Source organism: Somniosus microcephalus, chromosome 14 (assembly GCF_052327205.1).
Source record: "Somniosus microcephalus isolate GS21.2 chromosome 14, FLI_Smic_1.0, whole genome shotgun sequence".
Lineage (NCBI taxonomy): Eukaryota > Metazoa > Chordata > Chondrichthyes > Squaliformes > Somniosidae > Somniosus > Somniosus microcephalus.
Genome location: NC_141000.1, coordinates 104,606,362 through 104,621,300, shown reverse-complemented (window position 1 = coordinate 104,621,300; position 14,939 = coordinate 104,606,362). Strand labels below are relative to the sequence as shown.

The 14,939-nt window shown below is 43.3% G+C and overlaps 1 protein-coding gene across 3 annotated transcripts in view; it reads right to left on the bottom strand.

Annotated features, from left to right (window-relative positions):
- The window catches only part of runx1 (RUNX family transcription factor 1), a 58,631-nt gene that overhangs the window by 23,058 nt on the left and 20,634 nt on the right, over positions 1-14,939 (bottom strand). For 2 of the 3 annotated variants that reach the window (XM_086007097.1, XM_086007098.1), the window contains exon 4: positions 9,673-9,864. The exons of the other annotated variant lie outside the window; for it this stretch is intronic. In XM_086007097.1, the coding sequence (XP_085863223.1) occupies positions 9,673-9,864 (192 nt within the window). The remainder of the gene's footprint in view (positions 1-9,672; positions 9,865-14,939) is intronic. 3 annotated transcript variants of the gene reach the window in all.

Genomic DNA, 14,939 nt, shown 5'->3' with positions numbered 1-14,939 from the left:
CTGCATCCTCTGAGTGCTGGTCGCCCAGATTTACCTTCTGATCTGCCACTGTTCGTGTTACAGGCTCATTGAGGGCCGGTTTTTGAATAGAAACCTGACATTGCACGTGTCTGCAATATTGGTGACAACACGTGCATGAATTGGGAAGCACCATGATGACCTGCTCCAGAAGGCACTGCCTCCAGCCCCTAAGCCCGAGTTCACCTCTTGTGCGTTTTGTGAACACTTTTGAGATAGGATCAAATGTTAAAGGCTGCGGCATTCATTATTAGTCCTCATGTAAGCTCAAGTACAAGAGAGTGTGAAAATTAGGAAAAGGAAGAGGAGCAGTCTGCTCACAGCATCTCCTACACCCCATCAAACTTCTAAAACCTCCCTCCTCTGAGAGCTCTACCTGCACCAATGTTACCAAACAAGTCAATTAATGAGAATTGCACTCTCTGTTCTCACAGCTCTCGGTTGCTACTTGAGCCCAGTTCAGGGCAGGCTTTACAATCGTCCCATCATGATGCTATTTAAATGCTGAAGCATGTAGACATGGAATAGACTCTGCGTCTTTATTCCTATAGGCAAAGGAAGTACAGAATTCAGCGGCAGCCTGCAGGGCCCACTAAAATGTGTATCTCAGATGCCGTTTTGGAAGGCAGAAGTTGGATTCTTTAAAGAGTATTTTCGCTGGTAGGCGTACCACACACCTGCCATCAACAGCACTCTCTCAATGCAAAAGTGGGGTAGGATTCACGCACGTGATGCCCCTACCCACCCCAGGGCAGACAGCAGAATATAGCCCATGGTTTGCCTCATGCTCACTCTTTTCACAGGCCCGTGAAGAAAGCCAAGGACTGATCGCCACCTCACTGCTATCAGCTTCTACTAAATGCAGTGACTAAAAGAACAATTTGATGGTGAAATGCTTGGATTCACAGTATACCTTTATAATTGGTTTTCAAATCCATCTCATTTACAATCACAAAAGGGAAACCGCCTGTTGCATTCATAATTGAGGTGTTTTTTCCCCCCCGCTGTAACTTTAATTCAGCCCGTTTGTTGCAGGTTTCAGATATTACACCATGTTAAGAAGTTTACCTCAAAATTTAGCGCCAGTTACCTTATAATTCTTTTTATCCCCTTTTCCTTTATTTTTTTTTCCCTTTTTCCGGACGGTACAAATATGACCCCCAACAACACAGACAGCTAACAAGACGCTCATTGTCTCAGACAGGTGTTAAGTTTGAGTTGATTCGGAGCCAAGACACAGATCTCAGCCAAATCTCTGAGCTAAAACATGCACCAACCATCCGGTGCTGTTGCTGCAGCCAGCCAGAGACTCAACAATTTAAAGCTTAACACACACACATCAATCAGACAGAGATGGTACCAGCCAACAGCCAGCTTCTTGGGCAAATGCCTGCAGACTGTCTGTAAAAGTCAGACCATGCCTGTTTGGCTACTCCTCCTACCAAGTTAAATGAACCCCCTCCTAAATGAGGCCTAATAGTAAATTATACTGAATGTAATAAGAGACTGCATCTACACATAAGGCTTTTCTAAATTTCTGATTTAAAACATTATCTTTTTTTAAATCACATGGATAGGCGTTTTGCTCCCAATCTTTCTATAAAGCTTAGATTGTAAGCTAAAATAAGTAAACATTATTAACTAAACAAATTGTCTTCATAATTAAAAACTAAACAGTCTAAAGATTGCGGCCCTGAAAGTACACCCTGGGATACCGGCATGGAATGATCTAACTTGTTTGTCAGAAATTCCTCTCTCTGCTATTTTAGTGGAGGTGTTAATCCATTTAAAATAAATTGGTTAATGACTCTGGTGAAATAGTGGAGAGGAATTGCAGAGGAACATATTAAATATTTGTGCACTAGAATTGCGTGTGTAATTTTAGGGCCTGTTTTTGTTTGAATCTTTGGTTTATGATCACAGCAGAATTTGTAAATGTCAAACACATTTAAATATAAACTTTGCAAGCGAAAATGAACCCTGAAACTATTGGGAGTGGAGAAGTTGGTTACAGTAGATCCTCAGTTATCCAAACACTACACAATCTCAGGGTGTCCCAAAGCGCTTTACAGCCAATTAAGTACTCTTGAAGTGTAGCCACTGTTGTAATATAGGGAAATGGGGCAGCCAATCTGCCCACAGCAAGGTCCCATGAATATCAATGAGATAATGACCAGATAATCTGTTTTTAGGTGTTGGTTGAGGGATAAATATTGGCCAGGACACCGGGGAGAACTCTCCTGCTCTTCTTCAAAATAGTGCCATAGAGATTTTTTACATCCACTTGAGAGGGCAGACGTGGCCTCATATTTAACGTCTCATCCGAAAGACGGCACCTCCAACTGTGCGCACTCCCTCAGTCACAGAATCACAGAAACCCCACAGTGCAGATAGAGGCCATTTCGGCCCATCGAGCCTGCACCGACACATATCCCACCCGATCCCCGTAACCCCTACACCAACACACATCCCACCCTATCCCCGTAATCCCACGTATTTAATCCCCCTAACACTAAGGGTCAATTTATCATAGCCAATCAACCTAACCCGCACATCTTTGGACTGTGGGAGGAAACCGGAGCACCCGGAGGAAACCCACGCAAACACGGGGAGAATGTGCAAACTCCACACAGTCACCCGAGGCCGGATTCGAACCCGGGTCTCTGGTGCTGTGAGGCAACAGTGCTAGAGACCCGGGTTCGAATCCGGCCTCGCTGAAGTGTCACTATGGATTATTTGCTCAGGTTTCTGGAGTGGGACTTCAACTTACAACCTTCTGACTCAGAGGCGAGAGTGCTACCAACTAGATGCTGAGAGATTGTTTTCCCCTGGCTGGAGAGTCTAGAACTAGGGGGCATAGTCTCAGGATAAGGGGTCGGCCTTTTAAGACTGAGATGAGGAGGAATTTCTTCACTCGGGGTTGTGAATCTTTGGAATTCTCTTCCCCAAAGTGCTGTGGATGCTCAGTCGTTGAGTATATTCAAGGCTGAGATAGATAGATTTTTGGACTCATGGGGAATTAAGGGATATGGGGATCGGGCAGGAAAGTGGAGTTGAGGTCGAAGATCAGCCATGATCTTATTAAATGGCGGAGCAGGCACAAGGGGCCGTATGGCCTACTCCTGTTCCTAGTTCTTATGTACCAAGTGAACCACGGATACACAGGTTGAAGTGTCAGTATATATGGCACAGAGAAAGGATTTCCAAGCTGCCTTCATGGTTCAGTGGATAAATGAACTGTATGGTTTGGTACTGAGTCATGTAGACCATAAGATCCCAGTTTCAATTCCTGGTGCTGTGCTGAGTTAGCTACATACAGTCTGAACAGTTATGGCGTGCTACAACTTAGCCTCAACACTCCTGTGTTGGAAGGGGGAACAAAATTAGCCAGCATTCCCAGCCCTGATCACCATCCAAATGTTTGCTGGGAAGTGTGCGTGTGGACAGGATTGGGCTCGACTACAGTGTCCTCCATGTCAAGAGAGCCTGCCAACACTCACTGATACTGAGGAATGAAGACTTGGGAGTGGTGTCAGGGGACTGCCAGAACCAGTGGAACCGCACCCCGGCAAGGGTCGGCTCCTTGAGGAGATAAGGGGAGAAAAAAATTGGGAAGAAAACTATTTCTGAAGCCAGCATGCTTTCATATACAGTAAATGTCCAAACCTATCAAAGGAACAATATACACAGCACTGCAGTAAGCATTAAAATACAGTGCAATACGGCACATTGCTATAAAAACTTACTGAAAGACAAAATGCTGAATTTCCCGTAACTCTGAAGTTACGATGTGCTACAATATTAGGATGTGATTATTTTTCATCCATAAATTAATTTGCATGACTGGTAGAAGTAGCTTGCTTTAGTTTCGCTCGCTGTTGCAAGTCCATTCATAAAAGACAATAGCAGTTTGACAATAAATCTGTTTCCTTTAGTCTTTTTACATATGATTTAAATTATCCAATTTGAAGTCAGTACAGTGAAAAACTTTGCTTCAAAAACTGCTTTTCTGGTTCAAGCAGAAAAAAATCCCTACAGATAAAATCTGAGTGTTTTTATTAAGACATTTTTAAAATATTTTTTAAAACTCAAAACATATTGAGGCTGAATAAGTAAAAGAAAAAATGGTGTGAACTTTTCCTTGTTAACATTAAAAAAAAATGTTATTTCCAACTTTTCCCTCCTCTCCTAAAAGTGCGGACTCTTGTTGGTTTATGATTCGCTGGGTGCCAGCAGCCCTGTGGTACCACGCCCAAGTGGCCATTCTTTATATGTCACGCGATCATGATAAATACGGATGAGAAAGTCCATTTGGCCCATCTTAGCTCATTCATCTTGAAAGAAACCTACCGTTCTCACCCCCAACACAGCATCAATAGAACCATAGATCTTTACAGCATAGAAGGAGACCATTTGGCCCATTGTGTTTGTGTCAATGCCGGCTCTTTGCTAGAACAAACTAAAATGAACCCCGCTGTCCTGTTTACTCCCCATAGTCCTGTATCTTCCTCTGCTTCCGCTTAGCGACCCTTCCCTTAAAAGATGCAAAGGTTTCTGCCTTAACTTCAAACTGGGGCAAAGCATCCAACACGCCAACAAATCGCTGCCGAAAGAACTTTCTCCTAACCTCGCTCCTCACTCTCTTAGTGACAGTTATAAATTGATGACTGCTCCTTACTGACTTCTGAATGAGAGGAAATAATCTTTTCCTATTTACCCAGCTAAACCCTTCATGACTTTAAAAACCTCTATTAAAACTCTGTCCGTTATACGCAGCGCGTGATATTCAGTTCCATTGGACCTGAACATCAGGCGCTGTGAATAACGAGCGGCCAATCCGATACCGCCCGTTCTGTGCCACCGCCCGAGACGAAATTCTAGCCCCTGTATTTTCAACTATTCTCGTATTGAAGACAATTTTTCAGAATGCATTTTTCTGAAGATTCGTGCCTACACACATATGGACACACAAGTTGTAGCCCATAGTTAAATCTGAGGTGCCATCAACTGTTTTTTTTTATATCTTTGAAAGATCTCTCAACAATAATCACTGGATCATAAATTATGAACACATTCTGGAATTCCCAACATCCTAGTACACACAGAAGGCAGGCAACTGAACAACAAATGCCTGTCAGTCAAAATCCACTGATAGATAATAATACATATAAGAACATAAGAAATAGGAGCAGGAATAGGCCACTTGGCCCCTCGAGCCTGCTCCGCCATTCAATAAAATCATGGCTGATCTTGGGCTCAAAGCCACTTCCCCGCCCGCTCCCCATAACCCTTCACTCCCTTATCTTGCAAAAATTTGTCTATCTCCACCTTAAATGTATTTAATGACCCAGCCTCCACGGCGCTCTGGGGCAGAGAATTCCACAGATTTACGACCCTCTGAGAGACATCTGTTACATTAACTGTGGAAGCAAAACCAAGGCTCTGATTTTAACCCCCCCCACCCCCACCTGATGGAAACCAGGGCAGGGCAGTTAAAATGGAGTGGGGGACTTACCCACCCACTCCAGGCCTCGACATGCAAGCATGTCCTCGCACAGACCGATCCTGCCCCGCGATAAAATTGGAGCCCAAATGAGACAAAAATGACTGAAAACATGTACAATTCCAGTGAATATAACACTTTTGGAATTGGGGTAGCAGTCAGATTCAGAAAAGAAAACAGTCTTCCTGGTCATGGACACACTTGAATGGAAATGGGGGCAAATGGAAGAAATATTGAACTCAGCCTCTGCAGTGTGACACAAAGCTTCATAGGAAAATGCCCAATTTAATCCATCAAAACGAGGTATCAAATTAAACTGCATAAATATGATGAAAAGAAAGAGTTTTGAGACAAAGGCGACCTTTCATCTGCCAGCTTGTGTGATGTGGTGGACAATCGGTGCCACAACCAGGTAACAACTTGTTTGGTTGAGTTATTGAATGAACAGGTGCTTTCGCTTCAACAGATTAACAGAAACACAGGGCTGGCATTTAGTGCAGGGTTCACTTGCCTGAGCACGTATCAATCAAAGAGACTTGGCTTTGCATGTAAGCTTTGTCCAGCATTTACTCCGCATCACTTTATTAGAGTAATAAAAGCAATGGTTTAGTTATATATTGATAAATGGTTTTCGGGTGGAGAACAAATGTTGGTATTGAATATAGATTACAAAACCATTAACATCCATACTGCCATGTTTTTCTCTCTTCCACATAGATGTATAATCTTATATATTAAAGATTGAATTTTATATATATATAAGACTGGATGTTGGACAATGAATCTGATAGTTAAGCAGCCATATACTACTGTGTATAGTAAAGTGTGTACAGGTTGTGGAACAGAACCCATCAATCTGCCAGCTGAGCCTCAGCTTCCCACTACAAGGACATGTGCAATCATGTTCCGACTGTTCAATCATACCTTTGATATGATGGAAAGAATGGATAAGCTGAAGAAGCTATGCCTATATTGTTATTTGAAAACGACAGCAGTTTTATCTGTGATTAGTAATGGCACAGTACAAGTCTGTCTCATGAGGGTATCCCCCAATCTTGCCACAGTCTATCCACAGTCAAGTGTGGAAGGATAGTCTGGAGCCAAGTGGAACATTCAATTTCCTACAGATAGGATTGAATGTTTTCCACTGAGATTTGAATACAGCAGCAAAACTACATTAACCTGTGATTCAGTCACCCTTATTTGTAGTTTTTAACTTATTTCTTCATATATTTGATATTTGCATTGAACTTACATAAAGAAATCGCTCTTTTATGCTGCAGGAAACTACTTAGTACTGGCTCAAGGCACAAGTGAGGATTTACATTGATATTGGGATTACACCTATTAGCTGGCAGCCAGTTACACATATGGCATTCAAGGGAGCATGTTTGAATGCTTGGCAGAACTCTGAGCCATGTGTCACTTCATTAAATTAATTCTGGTTTCTGCCAGTCAACAGCAGATTATGGCTGGGAAATTCCTTAGAGCTGCCTCTGCTCTGCTGACGTCATTTTGCTGGAAGTGCGTCAGAAATCTCATTTACACACATCCGCTGCACTTTTGACTGAGTAACGCCAGTGGAGCGGAAGTGGCTCCGAGGAATTTACCAGGCTATGTTTTTGTACACTGTCAAACCCGCTGTGACATTTTGTTGAGCAGTCTCAAACCAGCTTCTGGTGGGCATGTGCTCATAGCAGAAGACTGCTACAAAGATGTCCCTATAATCATCAAACTCATGTGGAAGATGGCAGGTGTGAGGAATAGAAAATGGTCCATATTTTGCTGTAATAATAACGGCGAGGCTATCAGCACTCACCGTTATTACGGGACAAATCTGACTGCAACTTCCGGCGTACGCACATGCGCAGTTAAAAGTGGAAATCCAGAAGTTGCTGTCAGAGATACCCTACTCCTCCACAAGGTGCGCTATTGCAGTCCTCGCCAATGGACTCAGCATTGAAATCACTGTAATGGTGTGAACTTGGGGTACTTGTCCACTAGTTCCCCACTAAAGTCAGCTCAAAAAGTTAGGGCTTGTAGAATCAGGAATAAGTGAGTTTTTAATGGTGTAATAAGTGATAAATACTGCTGAACAAATTAATTTTACAAGTGTGGAGTCTCATTCCCTCAGAAGAAAATGGATGTTGCAGATTTTTTTTAAATATTATATTTTTTTACTTTTTCTGTTTGTCTCTTTTATCTCTCTCCCTTAATCCCAGCTGTATTTCCCAATCTTTATTTTGCTTTCGCTACATCATTTAAATCTAATTTATATTTCCTACTTTACACTTCCTGGTTTGGACTCTTTGGGCTGGATTTTCATTGAGGAGGCGGGACTACAACTTTTGGGGTTGTAGTCCCGCCTCCATCGAGTTCTAGCCAACCCACGCGATTTTGACTTGATTGACCTTGTTGAGCCCGCCCAGCTGGCTCAGCAGGCCAATTAAGGGCCACCCGGCAACAGGTGACGTCACAGATTGAAATTTCATCTGTCAAGACCTTTTGACAGATGAAATATCAGTGTTTCACAGCTGTTTGAAGCTGTCAAACACTGACAATCTGTACTCCAGGTTAATTCCTTCCTCTCAGGATGATTTAGAGATCTCCCTGGAACAGAAAGCAGAGGCTGCAGATTTCGACAGCTGGCGGCCATTCTGCTTTCTGTGCCGGTGAGATGAGGGACTCCCGAGACCTGAAGGATGGAAGGCTGTAAAGGTAAATAAAGGTTAATAGAACTTCTTTAAACACTTTACACACACCAAACACACTTACCTCTGCACTCATGTACCCATCATTCATCTGGACACCGGACATCTCGACCCCTCCAAGCCCTTCATCCCGACCGCCTTGCTAACTTGGCGTGGTTTGGAGCCGTCGGGAATCCCACATTTCAACAATGAAAATAGGGATTAGGCTAAAAACTGGCTTTTAACTACCTGTTAACAGGCAGTTAATTGGCACTAATCCCCTTCCCGCCTTGGGGAGGCGAGTCCCAGCATAGGTCGGGTATCCGCCTCCTTTGAAACTGGCGGGTTGGGGTCGGGACCCCCCGATTTCGGGATTTTAAACCCCCACACGCCTCCAATCCCGACTCTATGGCCCAATGAAAATCGTGCCCTGCGTGTCTCAGTGAGGATTCTTTAATCTGATTGGTTGAAGAGCCTTGCTGCTTCTTGCCCTGTCCACAGACGCCACAGATCCCCTGAAGATGATGCCTGATGTCTGCGCTCTAAAGCCCGCCAAAACTTTGTGCGCAGCTATCATGAGGTGAACGGTGAGCGCCATTCCTTTGCTGCTAACAGGAATATCCGGGCCAATATCACACTGATGTGGTAAGGAATGCTCAGTTGGAGCTGAGGCACATTGTTGGGACAAGAAGCGGGAGCTGTACTCTGAATCTAGCTGAGCAATATCATATCTGAGAGTCTGACGCTGATACTGCGAGAACTATAATCTCAGCTTGGTGGATTCTAAAATACAGCAGAAAAAAAAATCTATGGCTAGAAACAACTGTTGGTATCAATACTGTAGAAATGTTTGTGATGAATTCTTCTCCCTGGTATATTAATGGCTTCATTCCTCCATTAAAATAGTGAGGAGAAATTTGATAACAGCTCACTTAGTTTCTACTCTCTAGTTTGAAAGCTGAAAGCTTATACAGAGTTTTAAATTTTGTGCATCTAAGAGTGCAAATTACACACTGGTGCAAGATTTGGTGCAAATGTTACAGCTCATTTATCGCACACCATGATACCAAAAGCAACAGCGTTGGGGCAAACATCTCGTGACAGATTACATTGAAATGTTATGATAGAGAAGAGTAATTGAGACTTGAGGATAGAAATTACATTTGACAATGTTGTTGTAGTAACATTTAACATACTCCTACCAAATTCCTCTCTCTGCTAGCCCTTAAATAGCGGAGAGAGGAACTTGGTAGGAGTACTTGTATGATAAAATCATTGACAGTAATTTCTACCCATTGCCTTTCGGGAGATAAAATAGACTAGATACATCACAAAAGCTGCAGATATTATAACAGATTGAAAAGCTACTTAAAAAAATTTAGTTCAACATAGTACTCAAAATTTTTTATCAGAGAATCTAGTCTTCCCGTGCCTCAGTCTGCGGAGCTCTCGTGTACCTACCTTGAATTTGGCTCTGTGCCTGAGGGTTAAAGGCGGTTGTGGGATTCAGTGAGGGCCGCGGGTTGGGAGCGGTAGTGGGGTGATGAGGGCTGAGCCTCATGGCCGAGCGACGTAGCTGCTCTAATTCACTGAGCCGTTCTGAGAAGGCCAGGCCGGCACTTTTACTCTGCTCTTCCAACTTCTGTCTATGTCCTGCAGGACACAGGAAAACATTCGGTCTTACTTTAAAGGAAAAGGAAAATAACGTCTCGATCATTTGTGCTGCAGGATTAGAACTTCAAACAAAGATTTTGCTGAAAAATTAGTTCCATTTTTCTTTTCACTCTGTAGCTTTCTTTGATTCTCTCAACACTCACAAGAAAGGATTTTTTTTTTCACCTCCTGTGAATTTGCCTCCTTTGTTTTATGACTTTTTTGTTGCCTGAGTTGGCGAACATTGCACTAAATAGCTGCCTGACTTTTAAAACTTAAAAGATAACATTAAACCTAATTTTCATATCAGGATGTTTTGTGGTAAAAGTTAGATCATAAACCACCTTGCTGCAGCTCCCGATTCCTTTTGTTTGTTGCCTAAAGCCATGGAGACAGGATAGTGTCATGAGATGAAAAGGGGAGTGCACTGATTCATGGCCCAGACAGCTTACACAGGTGCCAGAATTCAGGTGTTCTTCTGGACAACCTCCAAAGCAGCAATGAGCAAAAAAACAACCTCCGTTCAGGTATTTAGTCTGGCTTGATCCAAATCGGAGTCCAGATTCAGAACTGACTCACTTAACATCAGCTTCCCAGTCAAGAGCGAGGTATAAGTTTGTCAGATATTCTTATCTTTCTGTATCAATATCATAAAAACTGGATTTTCTGCTACTGCTGAATCCAGGTGCATTCTCGGTGGTGAATGACTTTTGCCGGTCTACTTTTCTGCGGTTAGGGTCACTTGTATTTATTAGGTGGGCTGCCCAGCTGAAGCCGGTGAGTCCACCTGGGGTGGGAAGGTGTTGGAGATTGGCTACGGCAGAGCTGCTATAGCTTGTTGCAATTTGGAAACAAACTGATGAATTGCAAAGGACCTTTGGGCCTTTCCGCCAAATAGGCATCCCTTTTGCCCAGCATTGCTATGGCACGGAGGATGGAAAAAACGTCTGATGCCTTATTTCTGTCGCTTGCATAGCATTCCAATAGGCCCCTCCCTATAGCGGGCAATCCCTGTAGTAGTGGGGTGATAGCAAGATGACTTTGAAAGAACTCTCTGCCTCTGCTCACCAAGTAATGTTAAGGAGGCCAGTGAAACGTGAGAGGAAAAGCTAGCCCAATACTTCGAGCATGCACTTCCTGTCCACCACATTCCAGACGTCACTCACTGTCAATCACAAATTTCGGTGTTACACTTCAAAAAAAAAGTATAAAGAAGTAAAGGTAGTCATTTGGATGGTGCAGAGACGCTTTGCAGGAACAGAGACTATCACATCCACAATATCTGCAGCCTCTTAATTGACCTTCCCCAAAACAAGGCCAGGATTCTTATCACCGGCCTGAATAGCATCTAACCTTTCAATCAACTCGCCCAATGTTTACCTAATGTAAATTAGACTTTGTAGCGTTAAAGTGACACAGATTCACCGTTGCAGCAGAATAATATGCTGTGCATTGCATGGTGTAATGCTCCTCTGCTTATAAAACATCACATCTTGCAGCTTACTATGATAATGCCACAGGAGAGCCATGATAGTGATGTTATAGAAACAGACTATTGCTTCCTTGGAACATGATCAAGTATATACTGTTGCTTATACTGTTTTTTATGATAGCACCTTATTCTCTGCTTATTTATTTGATACTTTCTTTCTTCTTCGTTAATTTTCTCCTTTCCTTTCCTGAAGACATGAACTAATAACATATGCTTGGCAGTCCTTCAGTTCCTCGTTTAAGTGAGCATTCTTCTTGCGTGAGCTTTGGCATTGAGGATTGGCTGGCTGTTTGACCATAGAGGGCATCACAGCTGACCCAGGCCGGTTATCAGAAGACTTCCACACACAGATGTATTCTGCAGGATTTAACTGGGCCACATTATGGAGCGAGAAAACTGGCTGATTTATTTTCTTTTACCTAACTCAAGCTCACTGAGGCTAACCATAGTGGCGCTATCACTGCCTTGGTTTAGATCAGCTAATTCACTATAAAGAAAGACTTGCATTTATATAGCGTCTTTCACGACCACTGGACACCCCAAAGCACTTTACAGCCAATGAAGTACTTTTGAACTGTGGTCACTATTGTAATGTAGCAAATGCAGCAGCCAATTTGCACACAGCAAGCTCCCACAAGCAGCAATGTGATAATGACAAGATAATCTGTTTTTGTTATGTTGATTGAGGGATAAATATTGGCCAGGACACCAAGGACGCCGCCCCCGCTCTTTGAAATAGTGCCAGGGGATCTTTTACATCCACCTGAGAGAGCCGACGGGGCCTCGGTTTACCGTCTCATCTAAAAGACAGCACCTTCGACAGTGCAGCACTCCCTCAGTACTGGAGTGTCCATCTAGATTTTTATGCTGCAGTCTCTTGGAGTGAGACTTGAACCCACAACCTTCTGACTCAGTGGCAAGCATGCTACCCAATGAGCCACAGCAAGTCAGTGAGCAAACAGGAGATCTTCCTGGCTGGAAGGTTCAGTGCCCTACTTGGTGGTGGATTTATCCACTGGGCCATATCTTAGTCATATCTTTTTTAAGTGCCTTTCTCTCAATTTGTTAGCTGTCACGTAGCTTCTGTTAAAGTAGCAGCTCCCTGTGTTCACTCCAGTTTCCCTTTGCCATGTGCCCTGTTTTACCCAGTGTTATTTACTCTACATGTTTATTACAGCAGTAATGACAAATGTTAAAAGAAAAAATAATGGCCCGGATTTTGTGGTAGGAATAATGGTGAGGCTATCAGTGCTCACCGTTATTATGGAGAAAATCGGACAACAACTTCCAGCGTCCGCACATGCGCAGTTAAACGTGAAAATCCGAACATTGTTTTCCGATTTGCCCTGCTCCTCCACAGGCTTTGCTACACCGGTACATCACTGATGGTGTGAAGTTGCAGTACCTACCCACTAATTACCCACTAAACACACCAGAAAATGTTAGGGCTGGTGCATTCAGGTGTAAGTGAATTTTTAACAGCGTGCTAAGTCTTGATTACTGCCAAAAAACCTCTCTGGCCCAGAAAACTTAATTTTACAAGCGTGGAGTCTCATTCCTTCAGAATTTAATTATTGTTGGAGATTTTAAAAAAATTAAAAATTAAACTTAAATTTGTTTTATTTTTTCTTTCTGTCTCTTTTATCTCTCTCTCTTAATCACATCTTTCTTTCCCTCGCTTTATTTTGCTTTCTGTACATGATTTTACATTGAATTAAATATTCTAGCTTACACTTCCTGGTTTAAATTCTGCGTGTCTCAATGAGGATTCTTAAATTTGATTGGTTGAAGAGACATGCTGTTGCTGTCCCTGCTTATACATGCCACAGATCCCCTGTAGAGGGTGCAGTGCTGAAAAGGATCTCTAAATACCGTAAGTTGCCACTCAAACGCCCACAAAAAGTCTGTGGGAAGCTGTAAGCGCAATGAACGGTGCTGACTGCAAAATCCGGGCCATGATGTTTCTACATGTAGTGTGCTGAACTGCGCACCAGAGTCGCATAAGTTGAAATTCCAAACGCAACTGATGTTCAAACTCAGCCACCCTCATCAGGAGTATTTTTCCTCACTTTGCAGTTAGACAATCACAGAATCACAGAAACCCCACAGTGCAGATAGAGGCCATTTCGGCCCATCGAGCCTGCACCGACACATATCCCACCCGATCCCCGTAACCCCTACACCAACACATATCCCACCCTATCCCCGTAACCCCACGTATTTAATCCCCCTAACACTAAGGGTCAATTTATCATAGCCAATCAACCTGACCCGCACATCTTTGGACTGTGGGAGGAAACCGGAGCACCCGGAGGAAACCCACACAAACACGGGGAGAATGTGCAAACTCCACACAGACAGTCACCCGAGGCCGGATTCGAACCCGGGTCCCTGGCGCTGTGAGGCAACAGTGCTAACCACTATGCCACCGTGCTGCCCAGTTAGACAACGCACATCATTCACAGGCCACAAAGAAGTCCTCCTTTTTGGTCAACAGCAGATGACGTTGGCCATGGAGAAGCCCATGGCCCAGAGCTCATCCTCCTCTCCTAGATGAAGGAGGGAGTGTGGAAACAGCAAGAAGTGTGGCACCTTAGACCATAAAAGTGCTTTGTTGTGTGCGTGTGTGTGGGTGCGCTGGTGTGGGTGTGTGTGATTGTAGAAAACTACAACCAGAAACTGGAAGTCCCTAACAGATTTCCTGCATTACTCAATCACAGAGATGCTATTTGCTAAAGCCAACTGAGATAATTGTGCAAGACCTGCCCTTTCATGAGGTATGATGAGTCACCAAAAGTTGTGGCTCAGTCCACCAACTCACAATCCTGAACAGACATGTTTTTCTTGCAGCTAGAATGCAGACTTTGAGGAACCAGTCAGGCCAGAGGTGAATCAATGCTGCCTATTGTAGCAAAATGTACATCTGATGGGCTATCAGTAGAAAGAAAGCGCAATGACGGCACAGACACGATGGGCCAAATGGCCTCCTTCTGTGCCGTATATTTTTTAATGATTTTTTTGATGTCACTTGTATCCAAGGGTCTAATAATGCTGTTACTTTTGCATTGATGGGATTGTTTTTTAAGCGCCCGTGATGTACAAACTGGCAGTACAATCGGTTCTAACCTGACCCCTGAGCGCACTAAACCCAAGTGGTGTGAGATCTTCTCCGAGAATACTACCTTGCACCAGTCTGATTTTTTCTTAGGGTAGTGAGATCACCTGAGTTTGTTCCGTCAGCCTAAATAAACCTCAGATTTGAAAAAGTAATTTTGTTTTTAACAGTTTCCTCAGTCAACCTAGGAGATCTTTAGTTGTTAAATAATATTCTACGGCAAGTTGTCGCTCACTCTGCAGTCACTCGCTCTTCCCCCAATGCTGTGAGGCTCTACAGGTCTCTCCCTAACCTTATGTTACTACAGTAAATGATCTGTGTAATTTTTTTCCCCCAAAGTCAGGCCCAAGCTGGTGAAATTCTTCCCAACTCAGTCTGTAACAGTTTTAAACCAATGGCTTGTACGTTACGCAGATAGCTGATCTCGAATCTTACATCATCGCTGCTGGTAAAAATGACTATTTCAAT